Source organism: Lissotriton vulgaris, chromosome 12 (assembly GCF_964263255.1).
Source record: "Lissotriton vulgaris chromosome 12, aLisVul1.2, whole genome shotgun sequence".
In the NCBI taxonomy this organism is placed as follows: Eukaryota; Metazoa; Chordata; class Amphibia; order Caudata; family Salamandridae; genus Lissotriton; species Lissotriton vulgaris.
The window spans coordinates 509,740,679-509,766,395 of record NC_141700.1 but is presented as its reverse complement, the minus strand read 5'-3'; the positions used below and the strand labels follow the sequence as shown (position 1 = coordinate 509,766,395).

At 44.6% G+C, this 25,717-nt stretch overlaps 1 protein-coding gene across 1 annotated transcript in view; it reads right to left on the bottom strand.

The window, feature by feature from the left end:
* Nucleotides 1-16,731, bottom strand: part of LOC147677619 (C-type lectin domain family 18 member A-like) — a 226,248-nt gene extending 209,517 nt beyond the window's left edge. The window contains exon 1 of the mRNA XM_086945571.1: nucleotides 15,955-16,731. Coding sequence (XP_086801697.1) covers nucleotides 15,955-16,093 — 139 coding nt within the window. The 5' untranslated portion in view covers nucleotides 16,094-16,731. The remainder of the gene's footprint in view (nucleotides 1-15,954) is intronic.
* Nucleotides 16,732-25,717: the final 8,986 nt, after the last annotated feature.

Below are 25,717 nucleotides of genomic sequence, written 5' to 3'. Positions count from 1 at the left end.
AGCATAGTCCTAGTCAACAGTCAATCAGAGAGAAGTTAAATTTGTGGTTTCTTCCGGAGTCCTTACCCAAGAGGGAGAAACTTCAACCGATCCCTCGGAGGGTCCTAACGACAGATTGCAAGTTCTTCTGGATGGGGAGTAACTCGGGACTCGTTATCCACTCAGGCAAGATGGACACTTCAGTAGAGCAGGCGATCTTCCAACTGAAAAGAGTTCACTTCTCTCCTGAGGGCAGTGATGCATTTTCAAGAGACTCTCAGGGGTCACCACTTATTGGTCAGAACAGCAACATGTTGGCAGTGGCATGTGTAAACAATAAGAGGGGGACACCAAGTTGAAATCTTTACATTTGTTGCCACTGCAATTACTACTCTGTGTGGAACATCATAATTTTCCCTTGCAGCAGTCCATATAAGGTGTCAGACAATGTGGTGACTGATTCCCTGAGCCGTGTGTTTCCATTGTCACAAGAGATGTCTCTGCAAGTCCCTATATTTCATAAAGTGTCCAGGTTTGAGATCCCATTCCAGCTTGGGGTGGATGCCCTCACAATTCAATGTCCAAATCAACTTCTGTATGCACTTCCCCCAAACCCTCTGTTTTCCAAACTTCTGCCAGGATTCAGGGGGAGGACGGGCGATTGTGGTAGTGGTTCCTTTCTGGCCTACAAGATCGTGGTTCCCCATTCTCAGGTCTCTAGAGATTCAGGACCTGTGGTTACTGTCTCTTCTTCCATCTCCTCAGAGAGTTTCGAACATAGATCTCTCACCAGCAGCTTCAGTTGTCAGTTTGGAAGTTGAGAGGAGGGATTGGCAACACAAGTAGTTAACTAGCCATTTGGCCCTGTCAGTTCAGAATTCCTGTCATCCTTCCATGTTGAAGTATCATTGGAGGCATTGAACACATTTTCAGAAGTGTTGTTTTTTGCATTTTATCTCTCCAGTAGCTTGTTCTCTGCCTGATGTTCTTTAGTTCCTTTGGAGGGTTATGAGAAAGTTATCAGTTTCCACGTTGCATGCTCAATCAATGGTCAGCAGCGAAGGCCTTTAGAGATCAATGAGAGAATCTGAAGGACTTGTATGATTTGTTTAGATGAGTTTTTCTTTTTCCTGTCTGGTGGTGAAACCTTGTCTGTGGTATTTACCGTGTGTTTTGAAAGCTCTGTATTCCCTGCTGAGCCTCAGGAGCAAGATGACATAAGTTTGTGATAAACAACACGAGAGATACCAACAGTCTGCATACAGGAACCTAAATAGTGTTCACTCTGTAAAACAAAACCAAGAGGTTAGTGTTAAGGTCATGACAATCCTACTTGATATGTAACCGCAGGAGAAGAAGAGGAACTAGAAGGATAGCCTCAAAAAGTGCTAGAAAAAATCCCCATCAGCCCGCTCAATAGCGGAGCATCGTCATCTGGGTAGTATGGTTGACAATTGTGGTATCCAGTGTGCCCTTCCTTAGGAACAACCCAAGGCTAGCAAAACTTGGACCATCATGTTGACCCTCAACCAATAGAGATGTAGACTGAAAGGGTTGAGTTGCAGTGCTCAGAAAATTGTGAAAAAGGAAAGAAAAATTCTAAATCCAAGTGTTCTAAAAATACCTAACTTGATGTCATGGGAAAAACTTTATTGGGTCTGACCATCAAGGTGGTATGGTTAAAAGCAGAGTGAAAAAATAGCATGCAAGGAATTGCTATTCACCACGAATCTTATTCGGTCGACATGTTTCAGCCTAGATAGGCTTTCTTCAGGACCTATGATGCACTACTGCAACGTAAACTTACTGTGTCAAGGTCTTTGATTTTCCACCTCTTGAATTTTCCACCTCTTTAATTTTCCACCTCTGCAATATCACATTTGTTACTGAATAAATGTTCGAAAATAAATGTTGTGGATACTGCAATACATCTCATTGTGACTATGTTACAAATAAGAAATTAGAGAGGGTATCTACTTTGTTCTCTGGCTCTTTGTACTCAGTTGGCCTTTTACTCCGGTGCCACACAATATGGCCTACACAGATTGGTAACTGATGCGGTCTGTGTGGCGATGTGGATACTTGGATGTTCTTAGTTTTGTTCGGACTGTTGAGCACAGCCGTTCCCCCGTTACTACTTAATCGACATACGGCTGTCTTTGACCAAACGGGCAATAGCCCCATTAAGCACGGTCTGGTAGGTTCATGTTTAATCCGACACTCTATGTCACTCACGTGACTCCACGTCGGATTGACCTGGAAGATGCTCTCAATGCCCATCTTTAACATACAGATCAACCGTTTACATATCCACATCTAACGGTCTGATCACGACAGGGCTCACTACATGGGTAGGCTCCATATATTGAATACAGCGGCAAAACGACAAATTTGCGTTTATTCTTATACTTAACATTGCCTTACACATTCAAAATGCTGTTTACAAAATAGGTACACAGTGTATCCCGCCACTCTGATTGGCCCATTGTTATCGAATGGCTTACATGCACGGACCCTGTCGCCCAATCAGGGTGTAGCTATGTACTGAAGGGCCACGGAAGGCGTTCGGCCCTCGTACAACATAGGGCTTCTAATCCATCATCAACACCACATGGGTGAAACACGGATACCCGTTCTGTCTATTTATAAAAAGATCCGCATGTTGATAAAACCTGACGCGTTTATTTTAGCACAAAATAAACAAGACGAACGCGGCAACCCGATTGGCCCTGAACAAACCAATAGGAGTGTTCCTTCTACCAGGGCAGCCAATCAGGGCTTAGTTCTTTTTATCAACAGTCACGGAAGTCTTTTGACTTCCTGATTGGACGCGATAGAAACTAGTGGTTCTCTTTGACGTCCGCGATCACGATATTTCTGCTGGCTCGAGACACGATGTCCTTACCTCCCCCTCGGCTCACTTTCCTGAGCGAGGCAACGACGGAGAGGTGAGGACACGGGTCTCTCGCGTGCTGTTCGATTTCTCTACGGATTCCCCATGGTTAAGAGGAATTTGGCCACTAGGCAGTTCAGTACTTTGTCCTATCTGTGTTGGCATTATTGATACCAGGGAATTCCTCTTTGAAAATGGTTGCTTTGATTTACATCATTGTAATTCATTTTTGTGGTGATTTTGTTCTGGGTGTAGGCGCTGACCTGCACTTGCTGGGTGGGTGGCCTGAGAGGAGGCACTGCCTACATGGGTCCTGGTTTATAAATGGATAAGCAATATGTTTGCTACTTACTCTGCATTACATAGCTTACCCTCAGGACTTTAACAGTATGCCCTCATGTCAAGGTGTGTTATCGCTATCCTTTACCCCATTTGTTGCTATACTGTAGTTGGCCATTACAGGCTGAACTTTTTTCTCATAGATTAAGGCAATTCTTTCTCTAAAATGAAACGTATGTTCCCTACCCTCTTTTATCTTCTTTTTTCCTTTTTAGTGCGTGGCCTCCTTCACTGTGAGCCAGTGCCAGGTGAGGTGAGGTTATTCCTCCCTACAATTTGGGTGAGTGGATTAACACATGAATCTACAGTGGACTGCACAATTGGTAGCTCTTGTAGTAATAGCAATAATGATTGCCATGCATATTTCTTTTCAATTGTTTCACATGCAGGAGAAGACACCCAACTCCCTACTACAGAGGAGTTTAATTCACTTATTAGTTTCCTTGACACAGTAAGTTTACGTTGCAGTAGTGCATCATAGGTCCTGAAGAAAGCCTATCTAGGCTGAAACATGTCGACCGAATAAGATTCGTGGTGAATAGCAATTCCTTGCATGCTATTTTTTCACTCTGCTTTTAACCATACCACCTTGATGGTCAGACCCAATAAAGTTTTTCCCATGACATCAAGTTAGGTATTTTTAGAACACTTGGATTTAGAATTTTTCTTTCCTTTTTCACAATTTTCTGAGCACTGCAACTCAACCCTTTCAGTCTACATCTCTATTGGTTGAGGGTCAACATGATGGTCCAAGTTTTGCTAGCCTTGGGTTGTTCCTAAGGAAGGGCACACTGGATACCACAATTGTCAACCATACTACCCAGATGACGATGCTCCGCTATTGAGCGGGCTGATGGGGATTTTTTCTAGCACTTTTTGAGGCTATCCTTCTAGTTCCTCTTCTTCTCCTGCGGTTACATATCAAGTAGGATTGTCATGACCTTAACACTAACCTCTTGGTTTTGTTTTACAGAGTGAACACTATTTAGGTTCCTGTATGCAGACTGTTGGTATCTCTCGTGTTGTTTATTGCTAAGTTGGGGGACAAGGTACCAAGATAGTCTATAAACACGATTCCCCTCAGGCCCTCCCCTACCTTGTGTGTTTTGTTTTGACATAAGTTTGTGATCTTGAAGGCTGCATTATGAGTGTCAGTCACCTCGGGCAGAAGAATTCAGGAGATTGCAGCTTATATTGCCAGGGAGAATTTTCTCAATTGTATTTTGAGGATGGAGCTATTCTTAGGAAACATCTCGCTTTTCTTATTGGTAAGAAATTGAAACATTCCAGAAAGGGGGGCAGAAAGGCACAAGAGAGCCTGGAGTGAAATAGTGTGGGAGCAGCAGAGAGTGAGAAAGGTGATGTTAAACTGCGGTCGGAGAGAAAAGGATACGAGATGAGCTAGAAATATGAGTCAGCTGTAAGAATGGAGGTTAAAACAAGTGGATAGAGGGGAGACCTACACAGGGAGGTATCCACGGGGTGAAAAAGAAAGCTAGCTAGAGAGATAGCCATGGAAAATGATGATAGAAAGAGAAGATGGATGTGAAGGATGTGAGAGAAGGAGAAGGCGATGCGAGGAGGGAGCGAACCATGACCATCTTGAAAGAAATAAAAACACTGAGTGGGGGTGGACGGCCTTTTTCTTATGGAGGCGGAGGCATGGGTAGAATGGAGTCAAGCATATCACATAAGACCCAATAAACGTAGTGAACATAGCTCCCCCTTCTGACTGAAACACCATATTTACCTTCCAGGAACTCTTTTTTAAAAATCGCCTCACCGATAATTAAAAAGTTGAAGTACGCGCCACGAAGCCTCTCCAAACCCAGTCAACCAAAAATAAAAGGGCTTGGATACGCCAGGGTGCTGTGTAAATGGAATGCTTTGACAGCTCGGCGTTGCGCAGGCAGTGGAATGTTTGAAAACCCTCCCACGGAGCATCAAACAAAGCAGCTATCGCTCGGGCCTCCCAATCCTTATTGTGTGCTGATGCGTGTGCGGACTTTGCACATTCTGCTCCGAGAGCGCATCACCGGCGCGAGCCCTCTGGAGCGCGCTCAATCCGGTGCAAGTCCTTTTATGGCTGAGAGGCCTGTACTGAAGAGGCCTCACTGCGTCACATGTGCTGCTAACGGAACACCGACTTCAAGTAAAATAAGCAAACGGTTAAATACCTGCTATTTCCAGATACTCTCTCTCTGGCCTATTATTATTATTGATAATAATGAATGATAACAAGTGATTATTATTACCATTTTATTTGTATCCGTGGTAGCATCATTTTTATTTTTAATGGCTCAATTGTTTAAAAAAAAAAGCTCAGTTCAGGGAGATCATTATAAAGAAGGCTTATCTGCAAAGTTATATAGTTCAATTACTGGATAAATGATTGATTATTCTTTTATTTTTTATGTTTATAGACATTTGTGGCTTGTATTAGTAACCTCGAGGCAATGAGAAGTGACTACAGTATTTATTAGGGGTGGATTTAGATGTAGGTTGTACTATGTCAGGGAGACTCGCCTCGCCCAGCCCTGTATCGGTTTTAGTTTTTTTTCATTTTGATTCTTTGAGTTTTCCTTTGGACTGCAAGCTCGCGAATGTAAAATGACAAACAAGACGAGTGAGTCCCTCACACCCAACACTGGCCAGGGTGGTAGCTCTGACATTGGTAATCATGTGGGGGACCACTTCAGATCAGTGAGACTTGGGATGACTCTGCAATTTGGTCTGGCAAAGTCTGACCTGAACCTCTGCTAAACACATGGCTTCAAGGTTCATCCCAGGATTGTCCATATCTACCACTGCAGAATATCCTGCGTTATGAAAAAAGTTTCCTGGTGCCTCAACCGCAAGGACAATTTTTAAGGTCTCGGCTAGACAGCGAGATGTGTTGTGTTCGATCTGTGGGCTTACAGACTTCCCCTCTCCTATCACAGAAAAATGTCAGCGTTGATCTCATTTTGTTTAATGCCATTTGTCATGGCATGCCGGCGTCATGCCCTCTGCTTGCACTGCGCCCTCCCATAGTTCATAGACCAAGTATACATCTCCTTACTCTACTCCGAGTTTGTGGAGCTATTTTTTTTTTCTTTTCAAGCACTCCATAGGAGTATTTGCGTTTTCAAGCCGTCTCCCTTGTACACATACATAAACACAAGCATTTTTTAAAAGTTGTTAAAACATGAACAGCACTTATTTTTTTTGTACAATCCGATGGTATTGGAGCGCTCGCCCCGTCCATCTTGCCATAGTGCGAACACAAGTCGATGGTATTGGAGCGCTTAAAGTGCTCACCAGTTACATTACACAGTTAAAGATTAATTCATGGAGGGCCAGAGGTGGGCCAACTGAAGTTGATATGTAGGGATTTTATTTGATAATAGAGTTTCGTTTGTGAATCATTTTAAAGATCTAAGGGCAAAAACTGCTATCTTAATTCATGCTTTTAAATACCTGTATAAATCATTGAATTGCCAAAATTATGATCATCTACTCAAAGTCCTGAGACCAAAGCTCCAGCCATCTATTACTTACGGCTCGCCTATCACCAAGGGGAAAGATGCGAAGCTATTAGATCTATTAGTAATTAAGGCTTATAAAGCAACTTTTGGGATCCCCAGGTCAAAGGGTCAAGCTGAAATCAGATTGGAGTTTGGTCTGCAAAGACAGTTTATGGTGTCGCAAGGGACATTTCTGAAATGCATGCACTCTATGTTTTCATCTGATCCTGCCACTTTAGCGAACAACTGCTGGCTTGAAATAACTACATCTTTTTTTACTGCTACCTGGAGATCCTATATTTTAACTTGTTTACATGAAATTGGCTTACAGATTGGGCTTAACTACCAGTTACATAATACATTGACGCATTCATTTTTGTCGCTGATCTTGCTTCGTTTAAGGTTTTCTTGCCATTGTTGCTTGTCCATCTCTCTATTCCCTCCTGCTTCCCTGTTTGACCCGTCCCACCACTAACTCCCTCGTCACTGCTGCTGGTATTGGAGCGCTTTCAGTGCTCACCAGTTAAATTATGAGTGACACATTCATTGTCATAGGCAGGGGGTAGCGTAATTGATTTGCCCAAAATCACAAATTGTTCAGCCGAGCCCAAGATTCGAACCAGGTTCCCCATTTCCCCTGTCAGCAGCTCTGGCTGTTACGCCCATCCTTGCTTCACTTCCAAGCTCCTAAACTGTTTCTCGCTATCACTTCCACTTTTGTTCGGCAAGACCTCGACAAAACTGAACAAGCACTGGCAATGCCTAGAAACATGCACTGTTCTTACTACCGTTGATTGCTTTCTCTACTATAGGATTAGAGAAAGATTTTAACAAATTGCAGCGTGGTTGAAAGACAGTGAAAAACGCTATGATCCGACCAACGCAGATCACGTCTTAGCACTTTTTTGTGTCACGAGGGGCAGGACATTAAACTCAACATGGGGGCGAAGAGACTTGGCGTTGGCTCAACATCCTGTGATTCTGGGCTTTCAGTAACTTTCAACCATGATGAACAGCAGATGTGCTGCTAGATAACATGGCTAAAAGACATTCATATTGACACGGCCACTAGCTCGGGCATTGCTGCGATCTATTGGTTTTTCCAATGCTTGTCTATCTTTATTATTCTTCATTTTGTAACAAATCTGTAACTTCACACTAAATCAAATAATTAACAACAACAATGATGATAACGACCAATAGAATTACATTTTTTGAAGACAGAGCGATCTGTGAACTGCATTGACTAGTTCCTACCGTACATACACTTTGAAGCCCCCTCTATCGGTGCCATGTCCAGTGTGCTGTACATATTTAGGGCAAGAGCAGCAAATTTCCATTTTGGGTATGGAATCTCCTCACCCCGACCAAAGCGCAACAATTGGAGAGACCTGCAGGGGCAAATCAACAATATCTTGCAACGTGTGTAGGATCCGCGTCCAATACTTAAATATGCCTAGGACGTCCACACCGGTTGAATAATATACCCTGCACCCTCCTCCCCACAGTCTTCACAGCGTGAGTAGTCCCTCAGGGTCCACTTATACATCGACAGCGGGGTGTAGTAAATCCTGAGTAGAAATCTAAAATGGATCAGGAGCAACTTGCTACTTGGGAGTAGTTCTCCAGTCTGAGAGCAGCAGTTCTCCCAGATTTCTTCAGGAAGGGGGGTTCGGTACTACATTCCACCCAGTGTGAGCCAGGGTAGCAAGCTGTGAGGGAGTCTTATGGTAATACAGGGATGTTATAAGTTGTTTGGAAGAAGCAGCGTTAACATTCTCTCTAGTGGGACAAAACTTTACGGTTTGTCTCGAGAACACTCTGAAATTTGTGACTCTAATCCTATAGTAGAGAAATCAACAAAGTGAACTAAGAGCAGTGCATGCTTCTAGACATTCCAGTGCAATGATTCTGCCCCCCTCATACAGGTCTCCTCCGTTTAAATCTATGTAATTGCCTTGTGTTCAGTTAGCAAGAGGAATACAGTATGCTGCGGTAGAGGCACTTTGGGAGCATAGAACAAGTTCCATTAGGTTGTGTTCCTAAGATTCTCCCATGCCACGGTTGTAGTATGTATGGTATTTACTTCTTCCTGTGCACCCGGGCATAGGGACCGTGGGGCATAGGAAGGAGGGATGGGATCGGCTAAGTTTTTTTTATATCTATTGGGTGTGGATTGTAACGTCGTAGCTTTAGCCAGTAGTAGGCAAAATTGGCTTGTGCACATAGATAATACAGCTCCATGTTGGAGAACGTGAATCCTCCTCAACTATATGGAAACATTAGGATTTTTCAAGCGATCCTGTTTTTTTTTATTCGCCCAGACTAACCTGGCAAGCGCCGAGGTGAGAGATCGAAAAATGATTTGGTGAGTATAATAGGTATATTGATGAAGTAGTAGTATAGTTAGGAGAGGATTACAATTTGTATTAGTCCCAATCTGCCAGACACGGACAACAGCAGTTTCAGCCACCTATCTATCCTGTATACAAGATCAGTGATCACACAGCCAGGGTTTAGCCACATTATTTCCTCTTTATTCCGGTTCAACCACACCCCCAAGTATTTTATTGTGCCTGTGTTCGACTCCAGTGGGAAATCTAATCTACCTGTCTAGTTCCATCCTTTAGGTTGAAGATGGTAAATTTATCCCAGTTGATAGTGAGCCTTGAGATGCGCCAAATAGTGTCAACTCACTTAGTATGAGGATAAGGCTATCTCCAGGCGATCTAATCAATTGCACGGACTGAATTAATGCCAGCCGGACACCAGTCCCTCAGGTTCGAACCTTCCAGTGACAAAGTTAAGAACCCTGAGAACACAAGGCTTTGTTCAATTATGAAAACCCCAGGACTCGAGTCAAGGTGACCTGGAAAAAGCGAGTCGCCCTCATCTCCGTTTCAACTCCCTGACCATAGCTCGATTTATTTTGGAACACAAGTGCATAACATCTACACCAAGCATGCATTCAAGGCCCACCACTAAGAGCACCCAGTTACAATAAACGAAGAGCTCTACCTACATTCATGCAATGCAATTATTTTTTGAAACCCATCTACTTTAATTACTGCATTTCCATCACACGGACATGCAAGCAAACCATTGTATCTCATAACCACAGAGGCAGTCACTGTGTGCTAAGTGATTAAAGGTCAATTCGTTCAGGGGCAAGAAGATAATGTTTCTAACACAAGATCACACGTTATGGCGATGGGAAGAAAATCTTTAAACCAGGGATTTACTCAGTCAATATCCAGGGCATTAACCTCCAGGCATGAAAAGGTTCTGAGAACTGACACAAACGCTCACAATAATGGCCAAAGCGATTTGGTGTTAATCAATTTAATGAACCGCAATCAGCCCTGACACTGGTGGGTGGGAAAAAGGAAGGGGGGTGAAGCCATGCATGCGTCCCTTTCATCTCCCATATTTCTTCTGGAGAAGTGACCACATGACTTCATGTCACTAGGAGCACGGTTTGCCAGCCTGGGCTTTTCTATCACAAACTATTGTTTATAGTCTGGGACTTAAGACCAATTGTTGAAGTAAGCAAAGACTCCCAGAAAGCATGAGGTTGTTGAATTACAGCTCAAGACAGAAGGTAGTAACTGCTAACAGGCCGGAGCCTCTGCAAAGGTGAAATGGATATTGTGAAATTCTAACACACAAGACTATATTACATGTAACTGTCTTAAATAGTCTCTTAGAGACCTGTCCTGAAACAACATCAGTTCATGAAGAAAGAATTCGCCGAACCGAACATTGATGAACCTCCTTTGCAGTGAAATGCTTTACTTTCTGTGCAGCTGCACCTGGGAACACAATTTGAATCTGCATGTACTAAAACTATACTGGGAAATTTGGCCAAGCGCCTACAATGAAGTCAACCTCATTTGCTTATTGCAAACATCTCCAGCTCTGTAGTGCAGTGGCACAAAATAAACTATTGTATTTTACTTATTATCTCAAATTGAGTGCTCAAGCAACCAAGAGAAGCTACAGAGCGCTGGAGAGGTGGGAGGGAGAAGTCATCAAGGCATACACGCTTGGAGGGAGAGGTAAATGTGCACTTGGTTGCAGAAAGAATCTGACACTGGTTTTGGGAGGGAGATGCAGGGTATAGGGTTCCAGGCAGAACTACAGACTGGCCGCTGCACAGAGAGCCACATGTATATTACTGAAGACAGGTGGCAGTAAACAAAGAGAGTGTTTGAAATTGTAACAGCGGAGTACCGAATTTTGCTGTGATTTCACCTCTGAGGCGGAAGCCGGAGGTACTCTGTGCTCCCTTGCACGCTGGGATATTTTAAAAGGTGATTGAGTAAAGAATCACTTTTTTCTTAAAATTGTGTATAATATTTTAAATAGATCGTTTTTAATCCCTGAATCGACCTCGAGACGAGATTACATCGCCGAGGCCCTTTACATCCCTTCAAGCCGCTTTTCCAGGCGCTGGGAACCCCTGAGCATCACTTTAGGCGCCATTTTAGATTGGGAAGGCGGGCCGGATTGCTCGGCGCCCCTCCCACTCCCCTTGGATATTTAAGGGCGAGGCACTGCTACTAATAGTGATTTTGCTGTGATTTCACCTCTGAGGCGGAAGCCGGAGGTACTCTGTGCTCCCTTGCACGCTGGGATATTTTAAAAGGTGATTGAGTAAAGAATCACTTTTTTCTTAAAATTGTGTATAATATTTTAAATAGATCGTTTTTAATCCCTGAATCGACCTCGAGACGAGATTACATCGCCGAGGCCCTTTACATCCCTTCAAGCCGCTTTTCCAGGCGCTGGGAACCCCTGAGCATCACTTTAGGCGCCATTTTAGATTGGGAAGGCGGGCCGGATTGCTCGGCGCCCCTCCCACCCCCCCACGCCCCCTCCTTCCTCCCATGCCCCATTTACCATGGATATAAGAAAGGGACTTACCCGCCTGCGCAGAGGGCGGGCGCAGCGGGCGCGCCGGCGGCGCGCCAAAGGCAAGCCCGTCTGCGGCCGTCCGCGCCGGAACCGGGCCCAGGGCCATGACCCCTGGCCTTTGTCCACTACCTCCACGAGGGATGTACTCTCCCAGCCAACTCAGGAACTGCCGTCCCCCACGAGACCCTCTATGCGTCATATTTGATGAACATCACCTTGAGGGAAATGCCCGCCAATGTTGTCCGAACTGTGCCGCCATAATATCTAATGGCCATGACCTCCCTCGCAGGAAACCAATTAAAACTCCCTGTACCTGCTCTATGGCCCTCATTAATGTTCGCTCATTAGGTAAGCATCGACATGAAATAGCAGAGCTTATGGAAGATAAACAACTAGATTTACTGTTTTTAACAGAAACCTGGTTGAACAATGCTTCCGATCCGGATCTAGTTATTGCTGTTCCACATGGGTTTTCAATCCATAGACTGGACAGACAACGCCAGAGAGGGGGAGGGATAGCCATAATTGCCCGGGAGACCTACGCAGTCAGAACTAACGAGATACCGCTTCTTTCTTGTGAGGGTCTCCAATTCTCCATTAGACTCACTCCCTCAGTAAATTTCAAAGGCATCCTTCTTTACCGTCCTCCAGGGCAAAGGTCAGCATTTATCTCCGATATTGGTCACATTCTGGAAACAGCTGCCCTGGATGGTTCATTTACTATATTAGGTGATTTTAATTTTCATTTTGACAAAATTGAAGACAATGATACAGCCGCCCTTCAGGCATGTCTAACAACATTCGGATTTTCCCAGCTAGTGAAAGCCCCTACCCATGAAGGAGGCCATACATTGGATGGCATCTTTACTAATCTAAATGATTTACAGATCTCAGCCATCTTCCCTGTCATTTGGTCTGATCATTTTGTTATAATGACCAACCTAATCAATTATGTCCCAGGAATAGCTATGGAAAATGACAACCATCGCCAGACCTTCCTGGATTGGAAAAATATTGACAGCAATAGCTTACAATCACTTTTGATTAAAACCAGTCCTTCTCTGTCAAATGATGCTAAAATGGCTATTTCCCAATATAATGAGTGGGTTGCTTCCGCGACCACTCTATTGGTTCAGTCAAAACAATGCTCCCGAAACAGATCATCCCCCTCTGCCCCCTGGTACTCGGAAACTTTAAGGACACAAAAGCAGCGGTGCCGGAGGAATGAGAGGAACTGGCGCAGACACTATTCCGAAGAGGTTAAAACAACATACAAGCAATCGGTCACTATATATAAAAATATGATCTTAGATGCTAAGAAGAAGTTCTTTTCAGAGAAAATTGAACTCTCTAAAAACTCAAGCAAGGCTTTGTTTGAGACCACTAAACAGTTGGCCGGATGCTTACCTAACCTACAACCTCCCTCTTCCCAATCATTTTGTGATGCATTGGCTAATTATTTTTACAACAAAGTCAATGATATTTACGCCGTCTTTGCCAACTGTGTAGAAACACAACAAAACATTGCTCCTGAGATGGTGAGCTCCTCCATGGCTGGCCCATCTCTTTCACAGTTTAAAGAGGTCTCTATTAATCAGGTCAGGGACATTGTGTCATCCATCAAATCAGGCTCTGCCCTTGATCCCTGCCCCTTTAAAGTACTGCTCCCAGTCTCAGAAGTACTGCTTCCAGCTATTACAACCATCTGTAACACCATGATTAACACAGGTGTTTACCCCTCCGACCTAAAAAAGACGCTACTAAAGCCGCTACTAAAAAAACATAACCTAGATAGGAACGAGCATAAAAATTACCGACCGATTGCCAATCTGCCTATCTTGGCTAAAGTTGTCGAGAAGGCCCTAAATATTCAACTATCAACCTTTATAGAAACCCATAATCTACTGGATGACTCCCAGTTTGAGGTCCGCCTAAATCATGGAACAGAGACGGCCCTAATCAAGGCTACAGAGGACATCAGAACCATTCGCGACGCGGGTGGTACAGCAGTCTTGATACTGTTGGACCTTTCAGCGGCATTCGACACGGTCGATCATGCCATCTTGATCGACCGTGTCGAAGCACTGGGGATTAGACACAGGGCTAGGACTCTCCTGGCTTCCTTCCTTGCCGAGAGAACTCAGGTAGTCACCACAGGGCCTTTTCAGTCCACCACCCTGTCCTTGCCGTGCGGTGTACCTCAAGGCTCATCCCTGAGTCCGACACTTTTTAACATATATGTGTCGGACCTTGCCAAAACCATTCGTGCCCATGGGATGAGCCTTACATCTTACGCCGACGACACTCAGTTGGTTCTGGCCATCAGAAATGACGGCCAAAAAATCGCCGATAATTTCAATCTGGGCATGCAGGCCATAGGGAACTGGATGGCATCCAATTGCCTCAAATTGAACTCGGATAAATCCGAGGTGGTCATCTTTGGAAGCTTAACCCCTGAATGGTCCTCCCGCTGGTGGCCACAGTCTATGGGTCCCCCCCCCATCCCTGTCAGCAAAGTGAGGAATCTAGGTGTCATGTTTGACGATCGTCTCACGTTTTTCCCCCATGCAAATCAGATTGCCTCCTCTGCTTTTTATAAACTACGAATCATTAAAAAAATTCTCCCCTTCCTTCCTGTCTCTGCTGGTAAAACCCTGATCACGTCCTTGGTCCTGTCCACCTTGGACTATTGTAATGCCCTATTTCTGAATTCCCAAGAAAAAGTTCTCAATAAGCTGCAAACCATCCAAAATGCGGCTGCTAGACTGCTGGGTGATATCCCCAAGTTTCAATCAGTCTCAGGAACCATCAGAGAACTTCACTGGCTTTCCATCAGGAATAGATCTAAATTCAAAGCTTTGTGTATTGTTTATAAGGCGTTGCATAACCAGGGACCAGCCTTTCTTACGCAACAACTTGTTCCCTATCGGCCCACCAGATCCCTGAGGTCTTCTGACCTCCTTCAACTGGAAATACCCCGTACCAAACTGGTTTCATGGGGCGACAGAAGATTTCTCGTTTCAGCACCCAAGCTCTGGAATACTTTGCCACTATCTATAAAGAGCAGCCCCTCTCTGTGGTCTTTCCGAAAGCATCTTAAAACGTGGCTATTTGATCAATAATTACATCCCTCTCTAAGGCAGATTTCAGCAAATACTTAGCGCCAAGATGCCCACGGGCCTTCGCTGCGCTTAACAAGTGTTAAAAAAATAAATAAATAAAGATATCACAGACGACAAGAGCCAAGTGCACATTGCCTACACTGTCACTTTCATTCTGAGGTGAGATAAACAGCCCATCCGTCACACATACCCACCCACGATTGATTTACTACTTCTACGACATTTTTTATCATTGTATTTTCTTTAGTTCGCAGGTTAAAATCATTACTCCTTTATAAGGGCAAAAATATGTTTTTCTTCAAAAGGGTCGATAGAATTTATTTAGGCGAGTCCTAGTTTGTCTGTAAGACACCATGTGCTGTTATAAATCCTTTCTCTACTGTGATGTCAGAGCAACTGATTACTGGATTTTAAAAACGGTGCTTTAATGTACGTGTACAGAACCCATGCATAACAACAGTATAGAATACGAGCAGACTGGATGGGCGACTGGGTAGCACTGTTTTTGTGTGGAGCTTCATACCCCACTGACAGTGCCGGAGAGCATCAGATCCACAGCACATATCACCACGGCAAGAGCTTGGTTAAAATGGTATTTGTTCTACTTGCTAGGAGCCCTGCTAGGAAGAGTGAGCGAGGGGTCATGGTAGTGTTTTTATCATGAGTCGGGTCCCAGCTCAGTGTAATGTAGGAAAGGTAAGTGGAAGAGCACACGCAGTTTACACTAGTCGTTGCTAGGAGTTACTCTCCCCTTTGGAGTTTTGGGTGACTGACTACAGAGTCTTTTAGGCCGCTTCAAACTGTCTTACGCCGGCTCACACAATCCTGTGTATTCAATACATTATTGTACATTTAATTCTGGAGTTAAGACGACAGATAGGAAACTGCAATAGAATGCAAGGCGACGCAGGACAGAGCTACTCTCGTCGGCACGGACAAACTGACATCGCTTCCCCAATGTCACAGGAGGCTAGAGAAATATCTACAACAGAGTCAAAGTGGCACTTAGGCGGCTTTCTGTGCATCCAACATTCACAAGGTGCTTTAAAAGCTCGCATCCCCAGCTCAATCATCACAGTCTTCGCACGCTTGTTATCAGCAGGCACGGTCACGTGACCACCTGGGCAGCCGCGGGACTTTGTACCTGCTGCGTAGTTTAGAGCTGCGCCTCGTCGTGGCGCTGAAACGGGTGACTTACCCCTGTACAGGAGTGAGGAGTGAGGAGCTTTCTCGGGCTGCGCAGCTTCCCGGTGGCCGGAGCAAACGGCGAGGAGCAGAAGGGCCAGGAGTAAGGGTCGCGGTGCCGGCGCTGGAAGGAAGGAGCGCGGAGCCGCCATCTTCAAGGGCCGAGGGGGGGCCGCTGCGGTGCTCCTCGGGTCCAGGAGGAGTCGCTGCGGAGCTCGTAAGTGGGCGTCTGAGCCGGTGTGCTCCCTCCTCTCCAAGCCTCCGCCAGTGACTGCCTCCTAAGGCCCAAGCCCAGTCATGGCTCAGATATGTGCGGCACCGGGCGGATTAGTCAAAAGATGGGCGCTCCCGAGTACCAGCCCTGTCAAAACGGCTTCCCAACAACTGACCAGTCGAGCACGAAGGACGAGGGCCCATTCTCTGCCAAGGGGCGGGGGAGGTGGGGGACAGGCACATATTTCAAGCGGAATCCCTAAAATGCCCCCATCCGCTGGGAACGGCGCAGCCCTTGGTTTCTGGGAATGAAGACAATGGTGGAATGGCGGGGTGCCTTTCAGCCAAGGCCGACGGCCCCTTGGAGAATTCCAGAGGGACGGAACTGGGGCGAATTAATCACTCTCTGGAGCCTAAACCTGCCACTCAGACCAACAACCTGCTGCCATCCCTTCCTCACCCAATTTACTTCAACACAGTGTGTGCCTGAGCCCTCCCTCGCAAATTCAGCCTTGTTTGGAGGACAATAAAGGAGCGCTAGGAATTGCGCGCTCTCCATGGCACCACCCCGCTGTATGTTTCCAGCCTGTGGCCCATGAGATGCTGGCAGCCTGTTTACAGCCTTTCTGTCGTAGGGTTGCCACTCGCCCATGAATTCCCCAGGCCTTTGATAGAGCCCAAGTAATGAGATACCCTGGCACGGTGCCACGCGAGTCAAACACAAATAGACCGAATAATGTGCACGCCCTGTCTGGAGAAAGGGCATGGGATCGGCCTTTGAACGTCTGTATGAAAGGAGGTGGATGGCAGATAAAAGCAGTGCTTTGTGAGGCTCTCTGTGTTTGCCGTGTATTGCCACTTGTTGGGCCCAATGTTTGAGGGACTTTCCTGACTAATGGAGACGCCAGGCCAGGCCAAAAGCGCTGCTCCGTCCTATACCACTGGACCGGGGCTGCTCAGGCGCAGGATGTGCCATAGAAGTATAAACCACTGAGGAAGACGTGGCTTTCTCATTATATGCTTGTCATTCTGCACGTTAAATAGAACATGATATATCATAGATTGGCTCAGATTGACTGATATGCATTGAAGTAGGCCTCAATTGAGGGAATTGTAGAGCAGGTGAAAAAGGTGGATCTACCAGCTCAATGAGCACCACCAGTTCATTATTTGTGAAAGCTGCCGATTTATTACTGGCTTGGACAGTCTACATTTGCACTAAAGCTTGAGCGGGTATTAAAAGGGAGGAGCGTCTATGATTAAAATAGGATGTAAAAATGACACATCAGCATACAGTTTGCAAAGAACAGGTGATGTCTTGTGTCTGCACTGACTGTTCAAGCAAGCGGGAACGAGTCATACTGCAGGGGGCGCCCTTCGAAAGAAGGACACGTAAATGGCTATTACAAAGCATTTTTTGCAGATCTGTTAGTCCAATTGGTTCAGTTGAAATGAGCCAGGCCTACAACTCTCAGAAAGCCTCCTATTGTTAAAGAATAACGCAGACTGGAAGAGTGTCCAGATGGCACAGAGTCATTTTTTAACCGTGCATGGGGCAAATATCAAACGTACAAGGGTTGTCCAGGGTTCTGGTATACACATTAAAGATGCAAAGGAGACACCAGGCGCCTGCAACTTTTATAAAACAGGTTTGAAGTTCAAATTGTATATAAGTACCATGAGAACTTTTTCGTGGAGGTCCAATACAGTCTGGGATTATGGGGCTCAGATTGCGCCTATTGAAGCCTTTTACCACTCGTGTCCTGAGGTACACCTTACTGTTGAATTTAAAATGGAGCACCAAGTAAAACCTCTTTAGCACTTGATTTTCATACAGTGAAGTCGAGCAGTCCAAGGCTTACCCATGGGGGTAGTGTGAGATTTGATACTCAGGAATCCATAAACAACCAACACTAGTTAACAATTCAATGTCCACCCAATGCTTGTTCTCTGAAAAAAAGGCTAATTTCACTCAAATCGTACACAACAAAATACTGTATATAACATTACAGAAAGAACAAATGATAGTGAGTAGTACTAATACTCTTCAGTAACACCTGGGGAGGCAGCCTATCCTGCTCCAGTGGGACAACTTCCGAGGGTGCTCTCTGTGCAGTAGTGCAAGTCTCTGGGCCTACTCTTGAAGATGTCTGTTATCTGGGGTTACGGGAATGGCTTTACACGAGAATATTGTGTTCCCCCTATTGAGTCCACAGGTGTGCACAGTACATTTTCTCTTATCTCAGTCTGCCAGCAGTGCAGGCCACACCAGCGTTCTGCTGGCAGGGCGCACTGCTCGATGCAGTGAGCACTGCATAGTCTACAGAGGGGGAGGAGTGGTGATCCCACCATGGTGCTTGGCAGTTCGGGATGGACTGTTCCCTTGAGAAACAGGATCAAGACTGATTTGCATATGGCTTGGTACAAACTGAGGTGGCGGGGTGAGCAAAAGAATGATGGATTAAACCAAGATCTTTGTAACTGGGGGAGAGTGTTTGCATTGTTCAGCATTCAGTTCATATTTTTTTCCTTTTACTTTTGTCGCCCTAAGTGGGAAGTTTATGCCTAGGCGTGGGTCCGGTGATCACTGTTCCACTCGATTCAAGCTAGCCTGGCTGATGATGGGTAATGCCCCCGAAACCGGTCCCAGGATGCTTGTTTCTGGTCTAGGGAGGATCTGGCTTTGCATTTCGGGCTGGACTGTTCCCATGAGGAACAGGGTCAAGACTGATTGGCCTATGACTGGGTCCAAACTGGAGTGGCATGGTGAGCAAAAGAACTATGGATTAAAACCAAATCTTTGTGACTGGGGGTGAATGTTTGCATTTTTCAGCATTCCGTGAGGTAAACGGAAGCACCAGTAACAGTTGAGGCTTGGTTGGAGTAGCCGTGCTAATGGATCGCTGGCTATTGATGCATGCGTTGTCCTTTGGCCCAAACAAAAAACCTACTGCCCAAAACAAGGTAGGCGCCCACTTTTCGTGGTTTTGATAAGTTCTTTGTTCTAGATATAAGTCTCTTGGTCATTGTGGTTCCCCCTAGGTACACTTGGTTCTTCCCTGTGGGGACAGCAGACTGTGTTCTGGTCATCTTTAGCGCTATGTGACATCTTGGCGTTTTGTTCTGCTCAAAACTGCAGCAGAACTCAACTAGAGACCAGTTCCTCAATACTTTGTCCATGCTGTTCCACTTAGCTTCTGGGGCTACTTCGAGATCCGCAGGCCCTATTCTTGCATAGCGGTGTGGGTCCTTCTCTGATGCAGCAGTGGGCATCTTCGACTCGTCACACCTCAGCTCCTTCATGGCCCTCTCCTTCTGAGCAGCGTCTTTCATGTGCAGGGCACTTCCAAAGCCCCACCATAGCTTTAACCAGCTCTTTTGAAGCTGGGTCTAGTAAACCCTCCGGACAATCTTGTTGAAGTTTCCATGTTTAGTCCTGACCCTGACAAGTGGAGGTGCGGGTGGTTACCCCAACCCTGGAGCACAAAAGAGTTTTCTAGTCGCCACTAGTGTGGATTCCCCGGTTTCTGGCAGAGAAATATTAACACTGTGGGTGGAAGTTTTTGCCTCTATATGCTACAGTTGCACATAGTAGTTGTGTTTGCCAACAGTCGGGTCTGAGACCTGTTCTGCTCCCTTCTGCCATTTTGCTTTTTCCACTCAGACTGGTTCAGCCAAGGTCCAAAGACCTTGGCTGAACCAGTGATACAAGGTGCAAGCATGAAGGTATGGATGGGAGCTGGGAATCTCTAGGTAGGAAAAATCCCCAAAATGGGTACCAGAGCAAGGGTACCACTTAAATATCTGTTAACTCGTGAGGGGTAGCCTTTACAGAAAACCAGGAAAAAACTAAGGGAAAATCATTAGCTCCAAAGGGGTCCTTGGTCTTCTGTCCTCCACATGCAAGTCTGACCCCTACCAAAGATCCTCGGAAGGTCTCAGAAGAGCCCTGCAATTCAAATTTGCTGTTGGGACTCTTTTCAACTATCTATCTCAGGTGCCACTTGGATGTAGCAAATACAAAACGTATCCCAGTGACAATTGCCCAAATTATCTCATATGCTCCTTACAAGCATCCTCTATACACCCAACAAGCATTGAAAATGCAATAGGTCTCGCCCTCGTTTAAGTTAAAGCAATTCTGTTTGTAATTAGGTGGCATTTTAGCTTTGCTTTTATTAGTGTCTTTCAAACGTTCATGTACATAACATGCATATGTATGCATATATGTATATGTATGCATGCATTTATATTTGTATTTATATAGATATGCATAGATATGCAGATGTGTATATGTATGTTTATATGAGTGAGTAGTATAGAGTAGTAGAGTGAGTAGTAGAGAGTGAGTAGTAGAGAATGAGTAGAGAGTAGAGTAGTAGAGAGTAGTAGAGTAGTAGAGAGTAGCAAAGAGTGAGTATAGAGAGTAGTAGAGAGTGATTAGTAGAGAATGAGTAGAGTAGAGTAGTAGAGAGTAGCAAAGAGTGAGTAGTAGAGAGTGAGTAGTAGAGAGTGAGTAGTAGAGAGTAGTAGAGAGTGAGTAGTAGAGAGTACTAGAGAGTGAGTAGTAGAGAGTGAGTAGAGAGTGAGTAGTAGAGAGTGAGTAGTATAGAGTAGTAGAGAGTGAGGAGTAGAGCATGAGTAGAGAGTAGTAGAGAGTGAGTAGTAGAGAATGAGTAGAGAGTAGCAGAGAGTAGAGTAGCAGAGAGTGAGTAGAAGAGAGTGAGTAGTAGAGAGTGAGTAGTAGAGAGTAGTAGAGAGTGAGGAGTAGAGAGTAGTAGAGAGTAATAGAGAGTGAGTAGTAGAGAGTAGTAGAGAGTGAGTAGTAGAGAGTGAGTAATAGAGAGTAGTAGAGAGTGAGTAGTAGAGAGTGAGTAGTAGAGAGTGAGTAGTAGAGTGAGTAGTAGAGTGAGTAGCAGAGTGAGTAGCAGAGTGAGTAGCAGAGTGAGTAGCAGAGTGGGTGGAGAGTGAATAGTAGAGTAGTAGAGAGTGATTAGTAGAGAGTAGTAGGTAGAGAGTAGTAGAGATTGAGTAGAGAGTGAGTAGAGAGTGAGTAGTAGAGAGTGAGTAGTAGAGAGTGAGTATAGAGAGTAGTAGAGTGATTAGTAGAGAATGAGTAGAGAGTAGAGTAGTAGAGGCTAACAGAGTGAGCAGTGGAGAGTGAGTAGTAGAGAGTAGTAGAGAGTGAGAAGTAGAGAGTAGTAGATAGTGAGGAGTAGACAGTAGTAGAGAGTAATAGAGAGTGAGTAGTAGAGAGTGAGCAGTAGAGAGCGAGTAGAGAGTAGTAGAGAGTGAGTATTAGAGAATGAGTAGAGAGTACAGTAGTAGAGAGTAGTAGAGAGTGAGTAGTAGAGAGTACTAGAGAGTGAGTAGTAGAGAGTACTAGAGAGTGAGTAGTAGAGTAGTAGAGTGAGTAGTAGGGAGTGAGTAGTAGAGAATGAGTAGTAGAGAGTGAGTAGTAGAGAGTGAGTAGTAGAGAGTGAGTAGAGAGTGAGTAGTAAGTGAGTAGTAGAGAGTGAGTAGTAGAGAGTAGTAGAGAGTGAGGAGTAGAGCGTGAGTAGAGTAGTAGAGAGTGAGTAGTAGAGAATGAGTAGAGAGTAGAGTAGTAGAGAGTAGCAGAGAGTGAGTAGCAGAGAGTGAGTAGCAGAGAGTGAGTAGTAGAGAGTGAGTAGTAGAGAGTGAGGAGTAGAGAGTAGTAGAGAGTAATAGAGAGTGAGTAGTAGAGAGTGAGTAGAATAGTAGAGAGTGAGGAGTAGAGAGTAGTAGAGAGCGAGTAGTAAAGAGTGAGGAGTAGAGAGTAGTAGAGAGTGAGTGGTAGAGAGTAGCAGAGAGAGAGTAGTAGAGAGTGAGTAATGGAGAGTAGTAGAGAGTGAGTAGTAGAGAGTGAGTAGTAGAGAGTGAGTTGTAGAGAGTGAATAGTAGAGAGTGAGTAGTAGAGAGTGAGTAGAAAATAGAGTAATAGAGTGAGTAGTAGAGAGTGAGTAGTAGAGAGTGAGTAGTAAAGAGTAGTAGAGTAGTAGAGAGGGAATAGTAGAGTGAGTAGTAGAGTGAGTAGCAGAGTGGGTGGAGAGTGAATAGTAGAGTAGTAGAGAGTGAGTAGTAGAGAGTCGTAGGTAGAGAGTAGGTAGAGAGTAGTAGAAAGTAGTAGAGAGTAGTAGATAGTGAGTAGAGAGTGAGTAGAGTGAGTAGTAGAGAGTGAGTATAGAGAGTAGTGGAGAGTGATTAGTAGAGAATGAGTAGAGTAGTAGAGAGTAGCAGAGAGTAGAGTAGTAGAGAGTAGCAGAGAGTGAGTAGTAGAGAGTGAGTAGTAGAGAGTGAGTAGTAGAGAATGAGTAGAGGAGAGTAGCAGAGAGAGAGTAGTAGAGAGTGAGTAGTAGAGTGAGTAGTAGATAGTAGTAGTGAGTGAGGAGTAGAGAGTAGTAGATAGTGAGGAGTAGACAGTAGTAGAGAGTAATAGAGAGTGAGTAGTAGAGAGTGAGTGGTATAGAGTAGTAGGGAGTGAGTAGAGAGTAGTAGAGAGTGAGTAGTAGAGAATGAGTAGAGAGTAGAGTAGTAGAGAGTAGCGTAGTAGAGAGTAGCAGAGAGTGAGTAGTAGAGCGTGAGTAATAGAGAGTAGTAGAGCGTGAGTAATAGAGAATAGTAGAGAGTGAGTAGTAGAGAGTAGTAGAGATTGAGTAGTAGAGAGTGATTAGTAGAGAATGAGTAGAGAGTAGAGTAGTAGAGAGTAGCAGAGAGAGAGAGTAGTAGAGAGTGAGTAGTAGAGAGTGAGTAGTAGAGAGTGAGTAGTAAGTGAGTAGTAGAGAGTGAGTAGTAGAGAGTAGTAGAGAGTGAAGAGTAGAGCGTGAGTAGAGAGTAGTAGAGAATGAGTAGAGAGTAGAGTAGTAGAGAGTAGCAGAGAGTAGAGTAGCAGAGAGTGAGTACTAGAGAGTGAGTAGTAGAGAGTAGTAGAGAGTGAGGAGTAGAGAGTAGTAGAGAGGAGTAGAGAGTGAGGAGTAGAGAGTAGTAGAAAGTAATAGAGTAGTCAAGAGTAATAGACAGTGAGTAGTAGAGAGTGAGTAGTAGAGAGTGAGTAGAGAGTAGTAGAGAGTGAGGAGTAGAGAGTAGTAGAGAGAGAGTAGTAAAGAGTGAGGAGTAGAGAGTAGTAGAGAGAGTAGTAGAGAGTGAGTAGTAAAGAGTGAGGAGTAGAGAGTAGTAGAGTGAGTAGTAGAGAGTAGCAGAGAGACAGTAGTAGAGACTGAGTAATAGAGAGTAGTAGAGAGTGAGTAGTAGAGAGTGAGTAGTAGAGAGTGAATAGCAGAGAGTGAATAGTAGAGAGTGAATAGTAGAGAGTGAGTAGTAGAGAGTGAGTAGTAGAGAGTGAATAGTAGAGAGTGAGTAGTAGAGAGTGAGTAGTAGAGAGTGAGTAGTAGAGAGTGAATAGTAGAGAGTGAGTAGTAGAGAGTGAGTAGTAGAGAATGAGAAGAAAATAGAGTAGTAGAGAGTGAGTAGTAGAGAGTGAGTAGTAGAGTGAGTAGTAGAGAGAGAGTAGTAGAGAGTAGTAGAGTGAGTAGTAGAGTGAGTAGCAGAGTGGGTGGAGAGTGAATAGTAGAGTAGTAGAGAGTGAATAGTAGAGTAGTAGAGAGTGAGTAGTAGAGAGTAGTAGGTTGAGAGTAGTAGAAAGTAGTAGAGAGTAGTAGATAGTGAGTAGTAGAGAGTAGTAGAGAGTGAGTATAGAGAGTAGTAGAGAGTGAGTATAGAGAATAGTAGAGAGTGATTAGTAGAGAATGAGTAGAGAGTAGAGTAGTAGAGAGTAACAGAGAGTAGTAGAGAGTGAGGAGTAGAGAGTGAGGAGTAGAGTAGTAGATAGTGAGGAGTAGACAGTAGTAGAGAGTAATAGAGAGTGAGTAGTAGAGAGTGAGTAGTAGAGAGTGAGTAGAGAGTAGTAGAGAGTGAGGAGTAGAGCGTAGTAGAGAGAGTAGTAGAGAGAGAGTAGTAAAGAGTGAGTAGTAGAGAGCGAGTAGTAAAGAGTGAGGAGTAGAGAGTGAGTAGTAGAGAGCAGAGAGAGAGAAGTAGAGACTGAGTAATAGAGAGTAATAGAGAGTGAGTAGGAGAGAGTGAGTAGTAGAGAGTGAGTAGCAGAGAGTGAATAGTAGAGAGTGAGTAGTAGAGTGAGTAGTAGAGAATGAGAAGAAAATAGAGTAGTAGAGAGTAGTAGAGAGTAGTAGAGTGAGTAGTAGAGAGTGAGTAGTAGAGAGTGAATAGTAGAGTGAGTAGTAGAGTGAGTAGCAGAGTGGGTGGAGAGTGAATAGTAGAGTAGTAGAGAGTGAGTAGTAGAGAGTAGTAGGTAGAGAGTAGGTTGAGAGTAGTAGAAAGTAGTAGATAGTGAGTAGAGAGTGAGTAGAGTGAGTAGTAGAGAGTGAGTATAGAGAGTAGAGAGTGATTAGTAGAGAATGAGTAGAGAGTAGAGTAATAGAGAGTAACAGAGAGTGAGTAGTAGAGATTGAGTAGTATAGAGTGAGGAGTAGAGTAGTAGATAGTGAGGAGTAGACAGTAGTAGAGAGTAATAGAGAGTGAGTAGTAGAGAGTTAGTAGTAGAGAGTGAGTAGAGAGTAGTAGAGAGTGAGTATTAGAGAATGAGTAGAGAGTAGAGTAGTAGAGAGTAGCAGAGAGTGAGTAGTAGAGTGAGGAACAGAGAGTGAGGAGTAGAGAGTAGTAGAGAGAGTAGTAGAGAGAGAGTAGTAGAGAGTGAGGAGTAAAGAGTAGTAGAGAGAGAGTAGTAGAGAGTGAGTAATAGAGAGTAGTAGAGAGTGAGTAGTAGAGTAGGAGAGAGTGAATAGTAGAGAGTGAGGAGTAGAGAGGGAGTAGTAGAGGATGAGTGGAGTAGTAGAGCCGGAGTAGTAGAGCCGGAGTAGTAGAGAGTGAGTAGAGAGAGAGTAGAGAGTGAGAAGTAGAGTAGTAGAGAGTGAGTAGTAGAGTGAATAGTAGAGCGAGTAGTAGAGTGGTAGTAGAGTGGGTAGAGAGTGAATAGTTGAGAGTAGTAGAGAGTGAGAAGAGAGTGAGTAGTAGAGAGTAGTAGGTAGAGAGTAGGTAGAGAGTAGGTAGAGAGTGAGTATAGAGTGAGTAGTAGAGAGTGAGTAGTAGAGTGTGAGTAATAGAGAGTAGTAGAGAGTGTGTAGTAGAGAGTGAGTAGTAGAGAATGAGTAGAGAGTAGAGCAGTAGAGAGTAGTAGAGAGTAGTAGGGAGTGAGTAGTAGAGAGTGAGTAATAGAGTGAGTAGTAGAGAGAAAGCATGGAGCAAAGAGGGTAGGCAGCGGCCTTCATATTCAAGGAAGGCTTTCTCCAAAAACCTGCAGTTGCAAAATAAGTGGTTTTGTGCCGTGTTTATGCCTCCCTGTGCCGACAATGCTTGATATAAACATTTAAGATAGCATTAAAATATAATGCTCATCTTATACCATTAAATACTGCAAGGGTGTTCAAGACCTAACAACCTTTCTCTCTCTTTAAGGGCTTTAAAACTAATTGATGCAACTGCCCCCTAGGACAGGGGCGACCTTAGGCATGTGCAAGCTGTGCACCTGCACA